A 22867-nucleotide genomic window follows, 5' to 3' on the forward strand; every position below is an offset into this window, starting at 1 on the left:
GTTTAGAACAGTTTGTTTTTATTCGTGTGCATACATTTCAATTGAAATAAAAAAGTTCGTTTGTAAGTTCTATATTTCGGACAAAGACGGGTCAACGTTTGAAATTGTCATCAAATTGTTAGTAGTATTACTTTATTTTATATATTATTCTGCCGGTGACAAGTTTGTATTTTAGTGTTGTGTGTGCGTGTGTGTTACTTCCGGGTTGAGGAAAGCTGGTGCGTCTGGCTGCCGCTGCTGACCCGCAGAAAAACTTATACTGTGATTGTAAAGGATCCTTGAGAGTTCTGAAAGGCCCTTATAAATGAAACGTATTATTATATTCTATATTTCGGAGAATCACTCCTCAAGTTTTTAAAAATGATGCGAGCTTGCAGCCCCCTGCTGCACGTCTGTTGGCATTACAGTAACAAAAAATATGTTCCGGTAATCTACCAATTGATAGAGACCTGAAAGACAACACCAAAAAAGGATGAATACTTCTCTCCTATGCAGTGATTTATTCATAATGATTGTCATGAGTGCTGTTAGAAAACAGCGCTTCAACAACAATAATAAGGTCTCACGTGCAACAAGGCACCAGATTCTGTATAAAAAAAGAATTGCATCTTACTTGGAGACAGCATTAAAATCACTACACACCAGTAATAAGACACTGATATACAGTCTTTAAATGATGTGTGCAAATTGACATGGTGAAGTCACACAGGCTCTGTTTTGACACGGCCCGGCGTCGTAAAGGGAAGAAAAGCAGGATTCAAGTAAGGCTATTACGATCCGATCCGCAAGCTGCAAACCAGCCTAACGGATCCCAAGCTGGGATTTCAAATGGGGGACAGCTGTGGAACTCATTGACTAGCACCTTCTTCGTTCCCAGGGTGGGGGTCATCGCGCAAACGGTCCAGAGCCAGCTGCATGGCCCAGATGCTCAGTGGTCTCATATACGCCAGTGAGCGGTAGATGCCCTTCTCGCAATAGGCTTCAGGCGTTTGGAAGGCCATGCCCAGCCTTTCCCAAACTGTGCGGTAGCAACCCTCTGCCGTGCGCATACCCTCGGCCAACATACCCTGAGAAGGAGGGGGATAAAAAAATAAAATCATGTTCATTATTTTTCCCAATGCTAGCTTATCGCTAACAACAGAAAAAAGATATTGACATGTGAGTGGTCAGCATTGATTTGTAGCCGTTTTACAATTCGTTAAGCCAGAGGCGTCCAAATGTTTTGCGAAGAAGGCCAGATTTGGTGTGTTAAAAAACTAGAGGGCGGCGGGGGGGCAACCTTGGCAGATGTTCTTTACATATAAAAGCAATTAATTGAAATACATTTTAGCGAGCCATTCTGTGTTTCACATTTTCTTTTTTTTATTTCGGCTGTCTTAAGCATATGTTTTGGTTAATTTGAAACATGCATATAAAAATTGAATCGACATTGACTGTCAATGTTACTCCTTTTGTTGATTGCCGCCATTTTTGATTTGATTTTCTTGTTTTCCTTGCGGCTTTCCCCCTCAGGGGTCGCCACAGGAAATCAGTGTCCTCCATCTAACTTCTCTCACACCAGCAACCTTCATGTGCTATTTGACAACATCCATAAACCTCCTCTTTGGTCTTCCTCTCGGTCTCCTGCCTGGCAGTTCAAGGCTCAGCATCCTTCTCCCGATATCGTCACTCTCTCCTCTTGACATGTCCAAACCATCTCAGTCTGGCCTCTCTGACTTTCTCTATGAGTTGTCCTTCTAATGTACTTATTCCTGATCCTATCCAACCTGGTCACTCCCAAAGAAAACCTCAACATATTCAGCTCTGCTCCTCCAGCTATGCTTCCTGTCTTTTCTTCAGTGGCGCTGTCTCCAGTCCAAACATCATGGCGGGTCTCACCACCGTTTTATACATCTTTGCTTTCATCCTCGCTGAAACATTTCTATCACACCTGACATTTTTCTCCAGCCTGCCTGGACACGCTTCTTCACCTCTTTTCCACACTCTCCATTGCTCTGGACAGTTGACTCCAAGTACTTAAAATCCTCCTTCTTTATCTCTTCTCCCTTTAGCATCACTCTTGCACTTGGACCCCTCTCATTCATACACATATATTCCGTCTTGTTGCGACTGATCTTCATTTCTCTCTTTTCCAGGGCAAACCTCCACATCTCTAGTTTCTCCGCCACCTGCTCCCTGTTCTCGCTACAGATCACAATGTCATCTGCAAACATCATGGTCCAAGGAGATTCTTGTCTAACATCGTCTGTCAGCCTGTCCATCACCACAGCAAATAAGATGGGGCTCAGAGCTCATCCCTGGTGGAGTCCCACTTCCACCTTGAATTCCTCAGTCACACCGACAGCACACCTCACAACTGTTTTACAGTCATTATACATGTCTTGCACCGCTCTGACATACTTTTCTGTCACTCCAGACTTCCTCATGCAATGCCAGAGCTCTTCTCTGGGCACCGAGTCATACACTTTCTCCAGATCTACAAAGACACATTGCAATTCCTTCTGCCCTTCTCTGTACTTCTCTATTAGCATTCTTAAAGCAAACAATGCATCCATCGTACTCTTTTTTTGGCATGTAGCCACATTGCTGCTCACAAATGTTCACTTCGGCTCTTAGCTAGCTCCAACTACTCTTTCCCATAGTTTCATTGAATGGCTCACCAACTTTATTCCTCTGTACAACTCTGAACATATCCCTTGTTCTTAAAAAGGGGCACCTGTAGATTTCGTCTCCATTTGTCAGGCATTTGCTCACTATCTAAGATCTTGTTGAACAACACAGTCAGAAACACAACTGCCACCTGTCATAGACACGTCCATACCTCCATTGGTAAACCATCAGGCCTGAGTGTCTTCCCGCCTTTCAAACTCTTCAGCGCCCTCCTTACTTAATACTTGCTAATCTTTACTGCATCTTGGTCCACAACAGTCATGTCTTGTACTCTTTGTTCCTTCTCATTTTCCTCATTCAGCAATTCTTCAAAGTACTCTTTCCATCATGCCATCACACTACCGGAACCTTTTAATACATTGCCATCTCTATTCTTAATCACCCTAACCTGTTGTAGGTCCTTACCATCTTTGTCTCTCTGTCTTGCCAACATGTAAAGGTCAGTCTCTCCTTCCTTGCTGTTCAGCCTAGCATACAAGTCATTGTAGGCCTCTTGTTTGGTCTTTGCCACCTTTACTTTTACTGTACGCTGCATCTCCCAGTACTTCTGTCTACTCTCTTCCGTCCTATCAGTGTCCCACTTCTTTTTTGCTAATCTCTTTCGCTGTATACACTCCTGCACCTCCCCATTCCACCAGCAAGTCTTCTTTTCTTCTGTTCTTCCAGTTGTAACACCAAGTACTTTACGCGCTGTCTCTCTGATTACGTTCCCTGGAGTTTGCTCGTCATCTGGAAGGACCTCTTGCACACCCAGTGCTTGTCTTAACTCCTTCCAAAACGTCCTGCAACACTCTTACTTTTTCAACGTCCACCATTTTGTCCTCAGTTCTGCCTTTGGTTTCTTCATCTTCCTCACTACCAGCGTCATCCTACACACTAGCAACCTATGCTGTCTGGCTACACTCTCACCAACTACTACTTTGCTGATTTCCTTCAGGTGGCACCATTGATACAAAATGTAGTCTACCTGTGCACTCCTGCCTCCACTCTTATAGGTCACCCTATGTTCCTGTCTCTTCTGAAAGAAAGTACTCACAATAGCCATTTCCATCCTCTTAGCAAAGTCAACCACCATCTGTCCTTCAGTGTTGCTCATCTGGAGTCCAAACCTGCCCATCACCTCCTCATCATCTTTGTTTCCTGCACCAACAGGTCCATTGAAGTCTCCACCAATTACAACTCTCTCACTTCTGGGATGTTCTGTATGACTTCATCAAAGTCCAACCAAAATTTCTCCTTCTCCGCCAACTCACATCCTACTTGTGGGGCATACCCACTAACATTTAACAATACACCTTTAATTTCTAGCTTCAGACTCATCATTCTATCTGATACTCTTTTTACTTCTAAGACATTCATAACAAACTCCACTTTTAAGATAACCCCAACTCCATTTGTCTTCCTGTCTTTACTATGATAGAACAACTTGAACCCTGACCCGAAGCTTCTCGCCTTGCTCCCTTTACGGCTGGTCTCCTGGACACACGGTATGTCTGCCTTTCTTCTCTGCATCATGTCAACCAGCTCTCTACCTTTACCTGTCATTGTTCCTACATTCAAAGTTCCAACTCTGTCCTATATTTTGGATTTTTTTTAATGGCCATTATAGAAAATTGGGGGGCTCATTCAGTGACTTACTCATATACTAATTTGCTTATCAAAATTGAATTGACATTGAAAATGGAAATTTAACATTCACTGAACTACACTTTTTTAACACTGTTTTGTAGCAGTTGAATAGAAGTAATTGTTCTTTTGTTGATTGTCGCCATTTTCGAAAATGTTAAATTGCCATTTCAGAGAATAAAAAAAAAATATATAACCATTTTAGAATTTTTTTTAACAGAAAATGCCATTTTCGGAAATTGCAGGGCTCATTCGGTCAATGACTCGTGTAGTAATTTGCTGTTCTTAATTCAGCCTCTAGATGACAGCACTTTGCACACACGGGTAACAGTGCGACTGCCCAATGGATTCATTCCACATGCGGTCCAGATGTTATTGATTTTATGGCAGAGGCTGCGGCTAGATGAAAATTGACCACGGGCCGCATTTGGCCCCCGGGGTGGATTTTGGATAAATCTGTGTTAAGCAAGGAATAAATTATGCTACGACACTTATTGGTCGGATAACAATAGATAGAGGTATATATTCTTTATCTTCTACACATTTTATCCCAAGTGGGAAATTTTCTTCACTTGTGGCTCAATCACAACTGACAAACAGTTAAATGTTGTACTGAATTATGTTTTGACTTTTACCTCGTGGATCATGGTGGCGGCCAGTCCGTAAACCACGCCAATCCAAACTTCGTCGGATTGGACGCTGGAGCGGTCGGCTACGCCCTCGGGTCGCATGCCATTGACGGCGCCCATTTGGCCACCGCCGAAGCTCATCACGTTCAAGTCGAAAACGGATTGCAGCGCAGCCTTGATGTTTTCTTTGGGAAAAACCTGCATGGTGAGAGGAAGTGTAATCATGAAATTAACATTTTTGAATTGATCATGTTCAAATCTACCAGGAATATAATATCCACATCGAATGATAGCTTTTGAATCTGTCATGGTTACAGAGGCAATTCCGAGCCAAGGAAATGTTTTTCAGATTTTTATTTCTGATTTTTGGGTGGAAATTAAATTTGGCCTAAAATTCCAAGCTCAACACTTAAACATTTTTGTTGCCGTTTTCTACAAGATTACATAATGTAGGACATTTTGGGAACGCTAGCAATTTTATTTTCCCCAAAATGGTTTCCGGCATTCCGATAAAGCAAATAAATGATTGAAGATGTTGTGTGACTATATTTAAAAAAAAGTAAATTTCTACAATAACCACACTGAAAACATATGACGTTAGTGTGATGTCACGAAATATATTCCCCTAAAATGGCTTCACCCAGAGAGAGTTATGGCCCCATCTGGTGGAAGGCAGCAATCCAAACCCCACACCTGTGGCTGATCATGGCTTGATTGGCATGCATGGCTTTTAAGGCCAGAGAGCCTCTCAGTGTGCAGCTGGGAAGACAAGCTTCATTGTTGTCCTCTGTGGAGGAACACCGAGAAACGGATTGCTGCATAGAACTCGTCACCAGTTGGGACCCTCGGACGGAACACTGGATTTGGACCCTTGCTAAAGGTGGCTAGGCTACCTAGGAAGGACGTCAAGAGGGGTGAGGCCTAGAAATACATGGGAGAGGACCCCATCTTCAGTTTCACCCAAAAGAGACTGTTATAATTTGAGAATTGGAAGGGACGCTATTCTTGCCTTTTGTTTGCCTGTGAATTCCCCCTGAAACACCCTATTAAAATAATTGTTTGCATTCAAACCTATCGCCCATTGCACTCTTTGTCCTGCCCCACTGAGAGATAGCCTCTCATGATATTACAGTTAGCTAAAATGCTATGCTGTTATGCCATATTGTAATGCTATACTGTAACGCTATACAGGTAACATCTGACTTACGACCCCGTTTCGTTCCGACCAAACGGTCGTAAGTTGAAATCCATTCAAAATGTTGAATAGAGACCCGGTGCTAAATGACTTGCAAATGATCTGATTGGTACGCCACAGGAGCAGGCGTGGGTCTGGGTTGTCGGTTTCCCTCATCCCGGCTGTCACCCTCTCTCCACGCCCGACCCGCCACCTCGCCCCGAAGCAGAATAAACTGTCTCAAAGAGGCGGCGACGGTGGCGCCGGCCGTGGGCCCGTCACGGCGTTCTTGTCGTGGTGCTCCCGTGTGCCAGAGCGCCGAAGCCCACCCGCCACGGCCGCGCCACAGCTGGAGTCGGTGGACACTGCCCCCTCCGGTGCCATCACACGGTCGATTGCTTTGCGAGAGTGAGATGCTGGCTGGCCAAAATTGTCGCAAGCATTGCCGGGCTGTTAGCGCGTTGCGATGTCAGGCGTCAAATCAAAATTAAAAAAAAAATAGTGTTTGGCGGTCATGGTCAAAACTACGGGTGATCGTCAATCGTGCCGGTCGTGAATTGGAAGTTACCTGTACTGTAATGCTATACTGCAGGAATTTAGTTACCTGGAAGTCTCCTTCTCCAAGTCCAGATGCTCTGAGGAACCACTGGCCAGCACACTGGTCGGACATGATACTGTTTGAAAGGTTTTTCCCACTGCTGTCGTAGTTGTAGTACTTGCCTAAATTATTGAGGGACAGATCAGGACAAAGTATTTTGAACAACGGTGAGTTGAAAGTGTTTGGTGTTATGAATGCAGGCGTCCATCAGGGATCAATTCCTAGCCCCTGGGCATAGCCAGGGGTGACCAAGTATTGGGTCTTACCATTCCACAGTAGTTTATCAAAAGCGACGCTGCCTCTGTCCAAGATGTCTTTGTAGTGCTGTTGCGCCTCCTCGTTGTCGAGCAAGGCGGCCATTTTGCACATGACGCACAATGACGCCAGCCAGAGCCCACCGCAGTACGCACTACAACACCGAAAGGGACACTGAGCACACAGGGAAACCACGCAGGGTGACAAAGATACAATCTTTAAATAAGATATTATTTAGGTTACATTCGAGGGTGTCGGTCCAAGATGGAAAAACCCAGATTTCCTGTTTTGACACAAGTCACGCTTTTCCGATTGCGATTTCCTTCCCTTCATCCTTCCTCCCAGCTGCCCAGAACAGACACTGAACCAAAGGGAATGGAGTGGCCTTGTCCCAATACAGTCAAACCTAGGTTTTCGACGATAATCCGTTCCAGAAACCTGTTTGCAAACCCATTTAGTCGAATACTGAAACAGTCCTATTACAAAAAAAAATGTTATCAATGTCTCGTGATTAAACAATACAAACACGGCTGCTCACAATGGAACGCTACACGAGAAAGATGTGTCTGTCACAATGAGACGCAACACGAGGAAGTGACGTGTAAGGAAGCGGAGGGCAGTCAAGTGGTGGCGCTCAGCTTGGTCAAGAACCTTTTTTTGGTTGTAAACCAAGTAATAAAAAACTCAAAATTTGCTCAAAAACCGAGGTTTGACTGTATTGCATGTCCTCCTCTTACTGTGTCTATATTAAATACTATTTGGATACAAATCATTTCATTCTCGTTCATGTGTTACTCATTCTTACAGGGAAATTCTACTGGAACTGTGAAAAAAAATGTTTGGTCTCTTTGGAAGTCTCATCTGACCTTGGTCCAGTTACTGTCCAGCCATCATAAGTCTGATCGGGATAACCAGAATTTTCAATCAGGCCGTCACCATCCAAGTCAAACTTCAGCTCTGACACCATCACTGCCTAGTAAAGCAAGCAACAATCAATCCACAATCAAAACAAATAAATACATCTGAGTGTGAAATGAAAGTGAGGTCAGCTGTACCTGGCAGATGGGCCACATGTCCTGCAGGTACTGCTTGTCCTGGGTGAGATGATAGTCCCTGTAGACCTGCAGGACAAACTTGAGGTTCAAGTCCTTCCAGTCGGCCGTGTCGTGAATGAGATAGGCGTTCACCCTTTGCCACGGCTCATCGTCTACACAACAAGAGAAATCAATGCCTTCAAATGATGAAAAAAAGATGATTCATTATATGTCTCATTTAATGCTTAAAATACTTTTGCAAAAACCCAAGCTAGCATGAAGTGCCAAAATGTAAAAGTATGTTTTAGCTACAGGACTACATTTTCTGTTGGCCTTCATAAATTAGTAAAATGATCACAAATGGAAGGCAGTGGCTCCAGTAAAGTGTGTCTGTGTATATATAGAGGGCCAAAACTACCAGCAAATTTTAGTTCGCTGACGAAGCCTCATGGATGAGAAGCGAAACGTCCACACCTAAGTACAGATGACGGCTGAAGAAACCTTTTCATCCAGTAAAGTGTGTTGTTTGTAACTTTTGTTGTAATTCAATTTTATGATGATACATGTATAAAAAAAAAAATGTTTTATATATATATGTTGGTCAAAAAGGGGGGCGCCTGGAGTACCCAGACATATTAGTCTATTTATTTGCCATTTGTGTATTATTTATTCGTCATTGATTTTATTTGTGTATTTGTTTAATTACTTTTGTTTATTCATTCAATCATGCATTTATTAATTAAGTAATTAATTAATTTATTGTTTATTTATTTACACGTTTATGTATTCATTCCTTTGTGTATTAATTTGGTTATTTATTTGTACGTATGAACGTATGTACGTATGTATGTACAGTAAAGTCTCGTTATATCGATATTCAAGGGAGTCCGAAAAAATATCGATATAACCGGGACTATCGATATATCCGACCCTGTTTGCATGTAATTTTCTCCGTGCGTGCATAGAAATAGTATCAATATAACCGGGACTATCGATATATCCGATATCGATATAACGAGACTTTACTGTATGTACGTACCTATGTATGTATGTATGTTGAAGGATATTGTCACGGTTTGCAAGGTGGTGATGGCGGTTGTGGATCCCAAAATAAGCAGGCAGGAGGGAGCAGCAGGTTGTATTTGAGAAATTGTATTAAAATAAAGTCAGCAGGAAAAAAAATCTCTTCTTCTTTTCCTTTCGGCTTTTCCCCTCAGGGGTCGCCACAGCGAATCAATGTCCTCCATCTATCCCGGTTTTGTGCATCCTCTTCTCGCACACCAGCTACCTTCATGTCTTCTTTGACTACATCCATAAACCTCCTCTTCGGTCTTCTTCTCGGTCTCCTGCCTGGCATTTCAAGACTCAGCATCCTTCTCCCGATATAGTCACTCTCTCTCCTCTGGACATGTCAAAATCATCTAAGTCTGGCCTCTCTGACTCTCTCTCCAAAGCCTCTAATATGAGTTGTCCCTCTAATGGACTCATTCCTGATCCTATCCAACCTTGTCACTCCCAAAGAAAACCTCAACATCTTCAGCTTTGCTACCTGTCTTTTCTTGAGCGGCACTGTCTCCAGTCCAAACATCATGGCTGGTCTGACCACGGTTTTATACACTTTTCCTTTCATCCTAACTGAAACCCTTCTATCACACATCACACCTGACATTTTTCTCCAGCCGCTCCAGCCAGCCTGGACACACTTCTTCACCTCTTTTCCACACTCTCCATTGCTCTGGACAGTTGACCCCAAGTACTTAAAATCCTCCACCTTCTTTATCTCTTCCCCCTGGAGCATCACTCTTGCACTTGGATCCCTCTCATTCACACACATATATTCCGTCTTGCTGCGACTGATCTTCATTCCTCTCCTTTCCAGGGCATATCTCCACATCTCTAGTTTCTCTGTCACCTGTTCCCTGAGACGTCAGTTGTCCTTTAAAATAGTAGTAAGTTTGATCAGTAGAAATATTGCTTTGCTTTCAATAATGAAGGAAGTAAATGTATTCCGCCATTTTGGACATTGTTCAGGATAAACATTAGATTAGTGAGTTAATCAGTATAAATAGTGCTTTGCTTTAAATAGATAGATAGGTGAACAGAGATGTAGTGTTTGTTTGGAGATGTGTGTTACATGCACCAGGAGATAGAGGGGGAGCTGGCTCTCATCACACGAAGGAAGTGTGATGATTACAACAAGATCAAACACTGAACAACGGAGGAGGAAAGGTTGCACCTTGACCACTGCTGACTTGGCAGACGCAACTTGTGACCTCTCCGCCCCACCCCGTCTTTGAGGTCAAAGGAACCACTAAGAAGAACCACTCAGAGGACGTCACCACAGACCGGACAATGAGAGAAATGAAATTAAAAATTGATTGCTTTGTTGGAACCAAATTTGAATATGCATGTGTACCCTTTAAATCTGGTGTCCTCAGTTTGGGTGTTGTCTCTCTCTCTCTCTGACTGGTTTGGAGGACACATGAATATTTTCTGTGTTAGGGAGCTGAGACCCAGCATTCTGTATTAGATCAAATTCATCTAATCTCATTCCATTTTCCGTACCGCTTATTCCTCATTAGGGTCGCGGGGGTTGCTGGAGCCTATCTCAGCTGTCTTCGGGCACGAGGCGGGGGACACCCTGAATTGGTTGCCAGCCAATCGCAGGGCACACAAAGACATACAACAGTCACACTCACACCTAGGGACAATTTGGAGTGGTCAATCTGCCTTCCATGCATGTTTTTAGAGTGTGGGAGGAAACCGGAGGACCTGGAGAAAACCCACGCGGGTCCGGGGAGAACATGCAAACTCCACACAGGGAGGCCGGACCGGGACGCGAACCGGTGTGCTAACCACTCGACTACCGGGCCGCCCCATTAGATCAAACTGTTCAGAATAAATTATCTGTGAGTAACTTGACGGCTTTTTTTTTTTGGTCATCCCTCTCACAACGAACACGGCAATTGTGAGGTTACAACGTTGCACAATAAGGTAAATATTTCATTGTATATATATATATATATATATATATATATATATATATATATGCGTGTATGTGTGCACAGTATGTATGTATTTATCGATGCAAGTATGTGTATAATTGTAACTACTATATATTTAGTTGTTCATTTGAGAAGGTACTTAGCGGAAAACGTTTTGAGAGCAACAAACCAAAGCCATTCCAAAGCACTTGGCTCCTCGTACCTGGATCCCCAATGTCGTGAGGCACCACATTTTTAGCCTTGACCGGAGCGCACTGGCCATTCATCAGATGGAGCCTCTCAGTTAAATCCTCCTGAACCACACTGCCAGCTAACAGGAGATTCAAGTTAGGGAATTAAGTGAAATCTTAACACCTCTCACCCGCCTCCCTGAGAAACGATATATCATACCAATATCATATTGCATACTCAAGGCAAGTTTGGGCCATAGCATGATCAGTGCAAACGAAGCGTAGAAGTGCACATCGGAGGTGTTGTACATCCTGTACTCTTGACCTGAGAGACAAAAAGCGAGTGTGAGCTCAAACGCAAGTGGCTGGGAGCCAAATTTCCTTGTGTGTACCTTCAAGGTAGGCAAAGCGGCCGTACTCTTTGACGACGGCCGGCTGGGCAGGCAGGCCGCCATCTTGGCTGCGCACGCCGCCGCTGATGTCGGCGTCCTCTTGCAGTTCCGTCCACACCGTGCCGCCGTCGGCCACAAAGTACAGCTCGTTGAACAAGGCCGACTTGTACCAGGAGGGGAGAGAACTAGAGGTAGCACAGAAATTGTCCTTTTTTTGGGCAAAGAAAAAATGCAATTTTGGAAGAGCCTTGCTTTGGAGTACCTGTCCTGCAGTATGGCCGCTTGCCATTCCTCCATTTTCTTCTCCCACAGTTTGTAGTGCGTCAGGGCGTAGTGGCTGAGCGAGGGCGACGCGTCACCTGCGCTTCCGAAGAAACGCGTGTACCGCCTGGAAGCAGAACCGAACGGAGGCTTTGTTTTTGAAGCAGTAAACATATGTTAGTTGCGCTGGTCACCATATGAATAATTTTCACGTTGGTACTAATCAGCTGCCGTATTTTCTGTTGCATAAGGTGCACCCTCCAGCCTTCTCTTTTTTCTTCTTCAAAATATACTATTCTGCAATTTCTATTTTGGTGTTTGACATGAAAAAAAGAAAATGATGGCGAAATCCTAGTGGAATTTTTAAAATACAGTAAAGTCTCGTTATATCGATATTCAAGGGAGTCCGAAAAAATATCGATATAACCGGGACTATCGATATAGCCGACCCTGTTTGCATGTAATTTTCTCCGTGCGTGCATAGAAATAGTATCGATATAACCGGGACTATCGATATATCCGATATCGATATAACGAGACTTTACTGTATGTCATACATTGAAGGTGCAATTTAGAATCCGGTGCACCTTATAGTGCAGAAATACAGTAACTCAATTGTGGGTTATTTTGTTTCTTTGAACTGCCAGCAAAATAAGTCAATAAATAAATAAACAAATGTACCAATATATAGTCTGTTGGAGGGTCGAGGGGATGAGGTTTCCCATGAACTGTGAAAAAGGAAGGATCTTTGCCTTGAGTTGCTTGGTGGATCATTCGTTTAACCCAAATTAAATGAACAACCCGAAAAGTTGTGTTGACCCCTTTCTGACCCAATTTGCGTTATTTTCAACACAACTGTTTTTAGAGTGGATCAGTCGTGCGTTTGCCGTCTTTACCTGCGGTGCTGCTTCTCGCCAGATCCAAAGGTAATTTTGGGCATATCCCACGCCAGACAGAACTCCAGGGTGCTTCGGCCCCGCGGCAACACGGAGCAGCCAACAGCCAGCGCCGCTGCCACCTTTTCTCCCTTGGGTGTCGGTGTGCTGGAGCCTGCCGGGGAGCGGTCAAAGATGCAACTTTGAATTACCGATCCTTCGCCTAAAGAGTTCCTATCACTTGTTTTGTGATGCTCACCCGTAGGGGAGTCCAAGCGTCCATCGGCGATGAGGTCGCCCCACAAATGGTCACAGGTGCCCTTTGGACTGAATGCGGTCTGATGGCTGACGTCCTGGTTCGGCTAATTAATTAATAAAGGGAGAAAGAAATGGGCACATTAATGCATGAATATATAAATACATACGTAGAAAGATGGATAGATGGATGGACAGATCGATAGACAGCTAAGATAGTGTGCAAGCTCGCTAGCTAGGTCGCAATACAGAGAGAGAGAGAGAGAGAGAGAGAGAGAGAGAGAGAGAGAGAGAGAGAGAGAGAGAGAGAGAGATAAAGAAAAAGCGAGAGAGTGATGAAGAAAAAGCAAGAGAGAGAAAGATAGATAGCTAGGAGGACGGACGGACAGACATCTAGCTGGGCGGACGGGCGGGAGGACGGACAGACAGACAGACATTTTTTTTACATTGATTCATTTGAGGTTGATCTCAAACCGGACAGACAGACAGACAGACAGACAGACAGACAGACAGACAGACAGACAGACAGACAGACAGACAGACAGACAGACAGACAGACAGACAGACAGACAGACAGACAGATAGATAGATAGATAGATAGATAGATAGATAGATAGATAGATAGATAGATAGATAGATAGATAGATAGATAGATAGAAAACATTTTTTAAATGGATTTGTTTGAGGTTGATCTCAAACCTGCTCTCGGGCTGCGATGCATAACGTATAAGGGTTGACACTTGTGGAATGATGCAGCAACACTCCAGCCACAGTTTCCCCGCCATTTTCTAGATGAAATGGTTCATTCCAGTGGCCCCCGCTTTTGTCATCCTTGTGCCCTGACCCGTTGACCATTGTGAACATGATGGTGACATCCAGAGCATAGTCATTCTTGTTCTCCACGTCCCAAATGAACACGCCCACAGGCAAACAGGATTCCTGCCAGAAAGGAGACGTCACATAGCCAAATGTATTTTTTTTTTGTTTTTTTCCAACGAATACTCCTTTTGTATTTTTTTTCCAATGAGTGGTTTTGAAGCATCAGAATTTTTTTTTGCGTGTTAACTGAAAGGAGGGAAAGGTCCCCTCGACTTCTTCTTTTCCTCTCGGCTTTTCCCATCAGGGGTCGCCACAGCGAATCAATGTCTTCCATCTAACCCGGTTTTGTGCATCCTCTTCTCTCACACCAGCTACCTTCATGTCCTCTTTGACCACATCCATAAACCTTCCTCTCGGTCTTCTGCCTGGCAGTTCAAGGCTCAGCATCCTTCTCCCGATATAGTCGCTCTGTCTCCTCTGGACATGTCCAAACCATCTCAGTCTGGCCTCTCTGACTTTCTCTCCAAAGCCTCTAATATGAGTTGTCCCTCTAATGTACTCATTCCTGATCCTATCCAACCTGGTCACTCCCAAAGAAAACCTCAACATCTTCAGCTTTGCTACCTCCAGCTATGCTTCCTGTCTTTTCTTGAGCGGCATTGTCTCCAGTCCAAACATCATGGCTGGTCTCACCACAGTTTTATACACTTTTCCTTTCATCCTAGCTGAAACCCTTCTATCGCACATCACACCTGACATTTTTCTCCAGCTGCTCCAGCCTGCCTGGACACGCTTCTTCACCTCTTTTCCACACTCTCCATTGCTCTGGACAGTTGACTCCAAGTACTTAAAATCCTCCTTCTTTATCTCTTCTCCCTTTAGCATCACTCTTGCACTTGGATCCCTCTCATTCACACACATATATTCCATCTTGCTGCGACTGATCTTCATTCCTCTCCTTTCCAGGGCATATCTCCACATCCCTAGTTTCTCCGCCACCTGTCCCCGTTCTCGCTACAGATCACAATGTCATCTGCAAACATCATGGTCCAAGGAGATTCTTGTCTAACATCGTCTGTCAGCCTGTCCATCACCATAGCAAATAAGAAGGGGCTCAGAGCTGACCCCTGGTGGAGTCCCACCTCCACCTTGAATTCCTCCGTCACACCGACAGCGCACCTCAGAACTGTCTTACAGTCATGATACATGTCTTGCACCGCTCTGACATACTTTTCTGTCACTCCAGACTTCCTCATGCAATACCACAGCTCTTCTCTGGGCACCCTGTCATACGCTTTATCCAGATCTACAAAGACACAATGCAATTCCTTCTGACCTTCTCTGTACTTCTCTATCAGCATTTTTAAAGCAAACACTGCATCTGTCGTACTCTTTTTTTGGCATGAAGCCATACTGCTGCTCACAAATGTTCACTTCTGCTCTTAGTCTTGCTTCAACTACTCTTTCCCAGAGTTTCATTGTATGGCTCATCAACTTTATTCCTCTGTAATTAGTACAACTCTGCACATCTCCTTTGTTCTTAAAAATGGGCACGAGTACACTTCGTCTCCATTCTTCAGGCATCTGTTCACCATCTCAGATCTTGTTGAATAACCCAGTCAGGAACACCACCGCCACCTCTTCAAAACACTTCCATACCTCGATTGGTAAATCATCAGGCCAGAGTGCCTTTCCTCCCTTCATCCTCTTTAGCGCCCTCCTCACTTCATCCTTGCTAATGTTTGCTACGTCTTGGTCCACAACAGTCACATCTTCTACTCTTTGTTCCTTCTCATTTTCCTCATTCATCAATTCTTCAACGTACTCCTTCCATCTTGCCATCACACGACTGGCATCTGTTAATACATTGCCATCTCTATCCTTAATCACCCGAACCTGCTGCAGGTCCTTACCATCTTTGTCTCTTTGTCTCGCCAGCCTGTAAAGATCAGTCTCGCCTTCCTTGCTGTCCAGCCGACCATACAAGTCATCATAGGCCTCTTGTTTGGTCTTTGCCACCTTTAATTTTACCGTTGCGTGCAGGCTGCATCTCCTTGTACTGCTGTCTACTCTCGTCCGTCCTCTCAGTGTCCCACTTCTTCTTTGCTAACCTCTTTCTCTGTATACACTCCTGCACCTCCCCATTCCACCACCACGTCTCCTTATCTACCTTTGTCCCACTCGATACACCAAGTACTTTCCGACCTGTGTCTCTGATTATGTTCGCTGTAGTTTGCCAGTCATCTGGAAGGACCTCTTGCCCACCCAGTGCTTGTCTTACCTCCTTCCTAAATGTTATGGAACACTTCCTTTTTCAACTTCCACCATTTTGTCTTTACTTCAGCCTTTGGTTTCTTCTTCCTCACTGCCAGCGTCATCCTACACTCTCACCAACCACTACTTTGCAGTCATTGATTTCCTTTAGATGGCGCCGTAGACACAACATGTAGTCTACCTGTGTACTTCTGCCTCCACTCTTATAGGTCACCCTATGTTCCTGTCTCTTCTGAAGGAAAGTATTCACAATACCCATTTCCATCCCCTTAGCAAAGTCAACCACCATCTGTCCTTCAGCGTTTCTCATCTCCAGTCCAAACCTGCCCATCACTTCCTCATCATCTTTGTTTCCTGCGCCAACATGTCCATTGAAGTCTCCACCAATTACAACCCTCTCACTTCTCGGGATGTTCTGTATGACTTCATCAAAGTCCAACCAAAATTTCTCCTTCTCCGCCAGCTCACATCATACTTGTGGGGCATACCTACAAACAACATTAAACATCACACCTTCAATTTCTAGCTTCAGACTCATCATTCTATCTGATACTCTTTTTACTTCTAAGACATTCCTAACAAACTCCTCTTTTAAGATGACTCCAACTCAATTTCTCTTTCTGTCTTCACCATGATAGAACAACTTAAACCCTGACCCTAAGCTTCTAGCCTTGCCCCCTTTCCACCTGGTCTCCTGGACACACAGTATGTCTACCTTCCTTCTCTGCATTATGTCAACCAGCTCTCGACCTTTACCTGTCATTGTTCCTACATTCAAAGTTCCTACACTTAGTTCTATACTCTTGGCGTTCCATTTCTCTCTTTTCCTCCGAGCACACCTCCCTCCTCTCCTTCTTCGACCAACAGTAGTCCATTTTCCACTGGCACCCTGAAGGTTAAAAGTACCAATGGCGGTCTTTGTTAACCCGGGCCTCGACCGATCCGGTATAGGATTCAGAGGTTTGATTCGCATATTTGTTTTGGCAACATTTTTTACGTCGGATGCCCTTCCTGACACAACCCTCTGTATTTATCCGGGCTTGGGACCGGCACAATAAGACACTGGCTTGTGCCCCCTTGTGGCTACATTGAAAAGGTCCCCTCGACTATGCAAGATAAATGTTGCACTCCAAGTTATAACTTGCTGCTGTTGTTAAAAGATAATACTGATTCTTTACCTCTGAGAAAATAACCCAGCAGTTGTTCATTTATGTTGGGAGTGAATGGAGTTGTCAGAAAGCACCTTATATATGGTAAAACGTTTTTAAATATGTAATTCATTGAAGCTGCGCCTTATAATGCAGTGTGGCTTATACAGGGGACAATACGGTACTGTTATTTTAATCCAGAATGTCCAAAGTCCAACCCAGGGGCCAAATGCGGCCTGTGGTCCATTTTCATCCAGCCCGCAGCCTCCGTCATAAAATAAATCATATCTGGCCCGCATGTAAAATGAATCCATTGGGCAGGAGCGCTGTTACCTGCATGTGTATCAGAGTCATTGATTGATTGTTTGCTTTTGCACCCCAATTTTCGAAAATGATCAATTGCAATTTTTTGTACATTTTCTAAAATAACAACAAAAGAACAATTGCTTCTGTTTAATTGTCACAAAAAAACGTTAGTGTTAAAAGTGATGTTTATTGAATATTCAATTTAAATTTTGAATGTAGATTCAATTTTCATCTGCATGTTTCAAATGAACAAAAACACATGCTTAAGATAGCAGAAATTAAACTACAAAACAAGTGTGAAACACAGAATGCCTCACTGAAATATTTCAATTAATTGCTGTTATACGTCCAGTACGTCCATCAAGGTTGCCGCCCCTGCCCCCTCCTATATTTTTTAACACACCAAATACTTTGCCAAAACGTTTGGACACCCCTAATTTTAGAGGACCACAGGAAGATGAATGGGGATCCTCACAAATACACAATATTAATAATACGCACACAGACACAACTATCCCCCCTCCTCCCATTTGCCTCCTACTCCTCTTCACAATCGACTGGGGGCAGTCCGCACGCTCCCAATTGATGGCGAGCGACTTATTGGGCGCCCCCGGTGTACAGATTGCGCATTGCACCTATGCTTGATTTGAAGAAAAATCTAAATTGGATCTCAATAAGTCTGAAAAAAGAAAATCGAAATTCAATCGTTTTCCCGAGAAAAAAAAAGTTCAATTGGTTCGCCGCTCACCTGATAGTCGTGAGGAATGACGGGCGAAACCTGTCTGCACGTGAGCGTGACATTTTGCCCCGGGAGTTGGTAGACGGTCCAGGCCCGGGGGTAAAGGGCGTGATAGAAGGCATACTCGCCGCAGTAGCCCCAGTTCCAACCTTGCAATGTGTGGGGGCGCTCCACTGACAGCACCTGTTGGTAAACCGTTTGTCCCCCGCGACGCAAGCACACGGTAAACTGGAAAAGACCAACGGCAACGTTTAGAGAGGGGTCGTCGTTTAGGATTAAAAGTTCATTATCTCTCATTTGGTGGACCCCACCTCACACCTCCGCGACCCCTGTATACCTGATTCGCTATGACGGTCTTGTAATGGTACATCCCAGGCGTTAACTGCCAACGACAGAACTCCCCCCTCCACCCTCTGGTGATTGTGCCTCCTCCAATACCGCCCAGGGGGGCACCTGCCGAATGGGGTGGGTGACTCGATTAGAGAGAAAGGCATGAAAGAAACAAAGAAAGAGAGTGCATGAACTCACCATAAATCTGTCGCAGGGGTTGCGCATGAAACATGTCGATGAAAGGCGCCTTCTTTTCCACCCGCGTCTTTTTGTACCACCATTTGAGATACCTGGACGAGCACACATTTGACGTGACAACACACCACCAACAACCATATGATGCGCACCTCCACACTCTCATTGATTTCTCTTGCAGAAACTACCAGGACTGAACTATTAATTCAAGTCAACCTGGCAACCGTATTTCCCGGTGCGTAAGGTGCACAGTAGTATAAGGCGCACCCCCAACGAACGGTGTATTTGCAAACTTATTCCATATATAAGGCACGGCTTCAATGAATTTAAAGGACAACCGACGTCTCCGGACAAGTTGTGTCCATAATTTTTAAAATGGCTTCAAATGACTTCGACTGAGCGTATTTTACAAAGATTCCACCGCATATAGCTATATTTTACGTTTTAAGACTCGCGCTGAATATTCCGGAAGTCTTGTTTTTGAGTTGGTGACGAGTCCTCACCCTACGTCACTGAAGAAACGCTCCTGACCGAAAAAAGGACACATTGTAGCAGTCCTTCCATCACGTCAATGCATGTTGCTGTACTTTGGTCTGAAAACGTCGTGTAGGACCAAAAAGAGGCAGAAGAAGGCTACAAAGCTCTATATAAGGAATTAATCAGCTTGTAGAAACAGGCTGATTAATTCCTTACACGGCTTTGTCGCAATTTTCTGCCTTTTTTGGGTACGACATTTCCCACCCCTGATGCCTCAAAATGACATGGAATAAATTCTTTAATCGATTGCAAACATGTACTTTCTTCTTCAGAACTATTTGAATCATATTCATGACTGGATGAGTCACAAGAAAGCATATTCTCCGAATCTGAAGCCATTGTTTTGATTCTCGAGCAAGGCAAGACGTCTTGCCGTGACACCACGAACATTGGGGAAGACCTTCTGAAAGTGGCCACTTCCGGTTTCAAATTGAAGTACTTTTTAGACAATGTATAAGTACGTAAATAAGTAAATAAATAAACACAAAAATAAACAGACAAATAAATAGAAAAATATCGCCTTATAATGCGGTGTGCTTTATGTTTGTGAAAGTGTGATCTATTTATATAAACCTTTTAAAGGACAACCAACGTCACTTTTTGTTTCCTAATGACATCAGAAAAAAAACGTTTTATTATCTAAAATACCCAAAACGATATATATTTTTAGTCAAATGCAAAACACCAATAAAAATAACTTAAAGTGTCCAAAATCTGCAAAAAAATCAGCTGCGAATTGGGCATTTTCAGAAAGTCCTGCCCCCAGTTCGTGACGTCTCGCCAAGACGTCTTGCATTGCTAGTGAATCAAAACAATGGCTTTAGATTCGGAGAATATGCTTTCTTGTTACACATCCAGTTTTGAATATGATTCAAATAGTTCTGAAGAGGAAAGCATACATGTTTGCAATTGATTAAAGAATTTATTTGTGCCATTTTGAGGCAACATTGGGGGAAAATCTATCACCCAAAAAAAGAGGCACAAAATGGCGACATCCTGTGGACACCTCCGTTTACATAGGCTGATAAATTCCTTATATGGCGCTTGGACGTCCTCTTCTGGCCTTCTGGCGGCTTTTGGGTGCAACACGAGGTCCCCAGACCAAACAAGTACAGCAAAATACATTGATGTGATGGAAGGATCGCTACAATGCGTCTTTTTACGGTAAAGGGCGGTCCTTTAGTGACGTCACGTACGGACTTGTCACCAACTCAAAAACTAGACTTCCTGAATATTCATCGCGAGTCTTAAAACGTAAAATATAGCTATATGCGGTGGAATCTTTGTAAAATACGCTCAGTAGAAGTCATTTGAAGCCATTTTACAAATTATGGACACAACTTGTCCGGAGACGTCAGTTGTCCTTTAAACCTTTGAGAGAAAGCGATTACTAGAGTAGACAGCTTATCATGTGGTCTGGTTACAGGGTGCATAAATATAATTATGACTACGCCGTTTACGTCTTTTTACGATAATTGGACACATGACAAGGCCTGAAGTTAGTTGGTTATCATTTCCCTTGGCCAAAATGTAGAAAGTCTTCCTCCACAAACAATCTGCCGCCGTTGCAATGATTAACAACTGTTGCTATGACGACCAAAGCCACCGCACCCTGCGGACAAGGGAGTGTTTTGCAGATTGAAAATGAAACAGAGCATGCAGTTGGGCCAACTCGGGAGCAGGTTCCTTTTGCGCATTTTTGGGACAATTACACAGTATACGACCACATCCCAATTATGTAAGTCACAGGTTTTCAAGGCCCGTGGAGCAAATTTGGCACACCACATCACACATTTTGTTTGGCCCGCAAGAGCAAATCAAACTTGGGAAATTCCATGATGCTTGCTAAAGTCTGAACCAAATTTTCAAATTGTCGTATGGAAACCACAATAACAGTCATTATTTTTTAATTCAAAATCTAAAACTAGTTATTCACTCAATTGTTATGCGCTCGATTTGTAATATGTGGAGATGAAACATTTGAATGGTTTCTCAAAATTCATAATGACCCCCAAGAGGAAACCATAACGACAATGTGGTCCGCGGCAAAAAATGATTGACATATATGGTGTAACTGAAGAAGTCAGGGGGAACATCTTTTTAAGCCCGCTAATTTGAGGATGTTTTTTTTTTTTTATGAAAGACATTTTAGCGGCTTCAGTAGTTCAAATCGAATCATCGCTGACATACACTGACAATGAAGAGGAGCTCGTTTACAAAATCGCAGCCAGCGGTCCCAACTTTGGCTACTTTCCCCACCCCTGTAGTGACCATTTCCCAACAGATGGATGCGACAATTTTATATAAGTAAAAAATGTATGAGTAATAACTAAGAATAAGTAAAAACAAACCGGATCATTTCAAGTTTTGTTTTGCATTTCAATAACTCGGTTACTGGTTTAGGAAGAAGGAATATTTCATCTATAATTGCTTCTCACGACATATAGGGTGCAGAAAAGAGTTTAAGATTGAATAACTGTCTGCGTCTTTTGTGTTGTGTCATATTATTTCTTTTGACTTCCGCTAGACGATTTTCTACTTACTGTATTATTTTTTCCATTTCCTCTTCCTTTCATAACTTTGCTGCTGTGCATTGTGCATTTCTCCACTGGGAGACTAATAAAGAATAATCTAATCTCATCGAATGACTCAAAACGATTATTTGCTTCTGTAAACAGCTGCCCAAAAATTCAGCAATTGATTAATAATCAATTAATTAATCCTGTCATTGTTGCATCTCTTATGATTTGAAAAAAAAAATCACCTGATCCCAAGTCCAACGTGCGACACAATATTAGCCAGGGAAACATCCTTTGCTTGAAAAGGTTTCCTCTTCTCCTTGAACTCATGGGCCAAACAGATACGCCAGCCGGCATTGGGTACCCCATGTCCCATCTCCTTCGGCAGGTACCTGCACATAAGCTCGGCGGTTGATCTCTCCCCCCAGTCTTCGGCCATTTTGGTGATTGCTGTTGTTATTGTTGTTGATGTGAGATCAAGCAACGAGCGGCGCGTGACTACAAAACGAAGCTATCACCACCCTTTGTCAACACTGTGTGTTTATCAAGGAATTGGCGTGATCACTCTTGACACACCAACCGGTTTTCACTCGTTTCTGGGGCAAACGGGCGAACAGATGATCACAAAGCCTTTAAGTTGGAAGGCCCAGCGCCATTATTGGGATATTAAAATCCACATTAGCTGGCCGTGCTTCTTCGTGCAGCCTTGATGCCAGATCTTCGCTTGTGGAGTCGGGGAACTCGTTATGTATTGATGATCCCTGGAATGGTGTGGGGTCGGGGGGACAGAGTCATTATGATACAGTATGATCAGTGTGCATTGACAAGGACTGGAATAAAAACAGCTTTTTAATGGCACGCAATAGCAGAAACCCGAAGAGCTCCCATAATCACCAATGTACACATACGTACCTTGAGGTTGGACAGAGAGAGATGAGTGCAGATCATAACCCGAACAGGAAGACAGGACGGTGGATAACAACAATCAAGAAAACCAGGCCACTAACTGACGGTTAAACCATTATGGAGTCCAACTGGGGGGCGGCAACGGATTTA

The 22867-nt window shown here is 43.6% G+C and overlaps 1 protein-coding gene and 1 pseudogene across 2 annotated transcripts; both read right to left on the bottom strand.

The window, feature by feature from the left end:
- Positions 1 to 475: 475 nt before the first annotated feature.
- gba2 (glucosidase, beta (bile acid) 2) lies at positions 476 to 22867 on the bottom strand. 2 transcript variants are annotated; one of them, XM_088990809.1, is made up of 19 exons: positions 22724 to 22867; positions 22392 to 22572; positions 22057 to 22203; positions 18759 to 18850; positions 18568 to 18683; positions 18240 to 18458; positions 13644 to 13883; positions 12949 to 13051; positions 12711 to 12864; positions 11816 to 11941; positions 11554 to 11738; positions 11382 to 11486; positions 11194 to 11301; positions 8008 to 8159; positions 7819 to 7925; positions 6964 to 7106; positions 6704 to 6819; positions 4932 to 5123; positions 476 to 1067 (listed from the first exon to the last, which is right to left on the bottom strand). In XM_088990809.1, the coding sequence occupies exons 3-19, from the start codon at positions 22185 to 22187 to the stop codon at positions 849 to 851; spliced, it is 2508 nt and encodes an 835-aa protein (XP_088846935.1). In that variant the 5' UTR covers positions 22188 to 22203; positions 22392 to 22572; positions 22724 to 22867; the 3' UTR covers positions 476 to 848. The 2 variants fall into 2 exon arrangements, with proteins under 2 accessions (XP_088846935.1, XP_088846934.1); XM_088990808.1 differs by having other exon boundaries at positions 22057 to 22572.
- Positions 2445 to 4918, bottom strand: LOC148902352 (uncharacterized; annotated as a pseudogene).

This window comes from Hippocampus bargibanti, linkage group LG02, assembly GCF_051943395.1.
Source record: "Hippocampus bargibanti isolate YZ-2025 linkage group LG02, ASM5194339v1, whole genome shotgun sequence".
In the NCBI taxonomy this organism is placed as follows: domain Eukaryota; kingdom Metazoa; phylum Chordata; class Actinopteri; order Syngnathiformes; family Syngnathidae; genus Hippocampus; species Hippocampus bargibanti.

Excerpts from the sequence above, each read along its gene's own strand:
- gba2 (XM_088990808.1), bottom strand. The coding sequence starts at position 22,250 with ATGGCCGAAGACTGGGGGGAGAGATCAACCGCCGAGCTTATGTGCAGG. Across the intron at positions 12,865-12,948 it reads ACGCTTGGACTCCCCTACGG|GCTCCAGCACACCGACACCC; the intron begins GTGAGCATCACA and ends GCTCCCCGGCAG. Across the intron at positions 6,820-6,963 it reads TGATAAACTACTGTGGAATG|GCAAGTACTACAACTACGAC; the intron begins GTAAGACCCAAT and ends TCAATAATTTAG.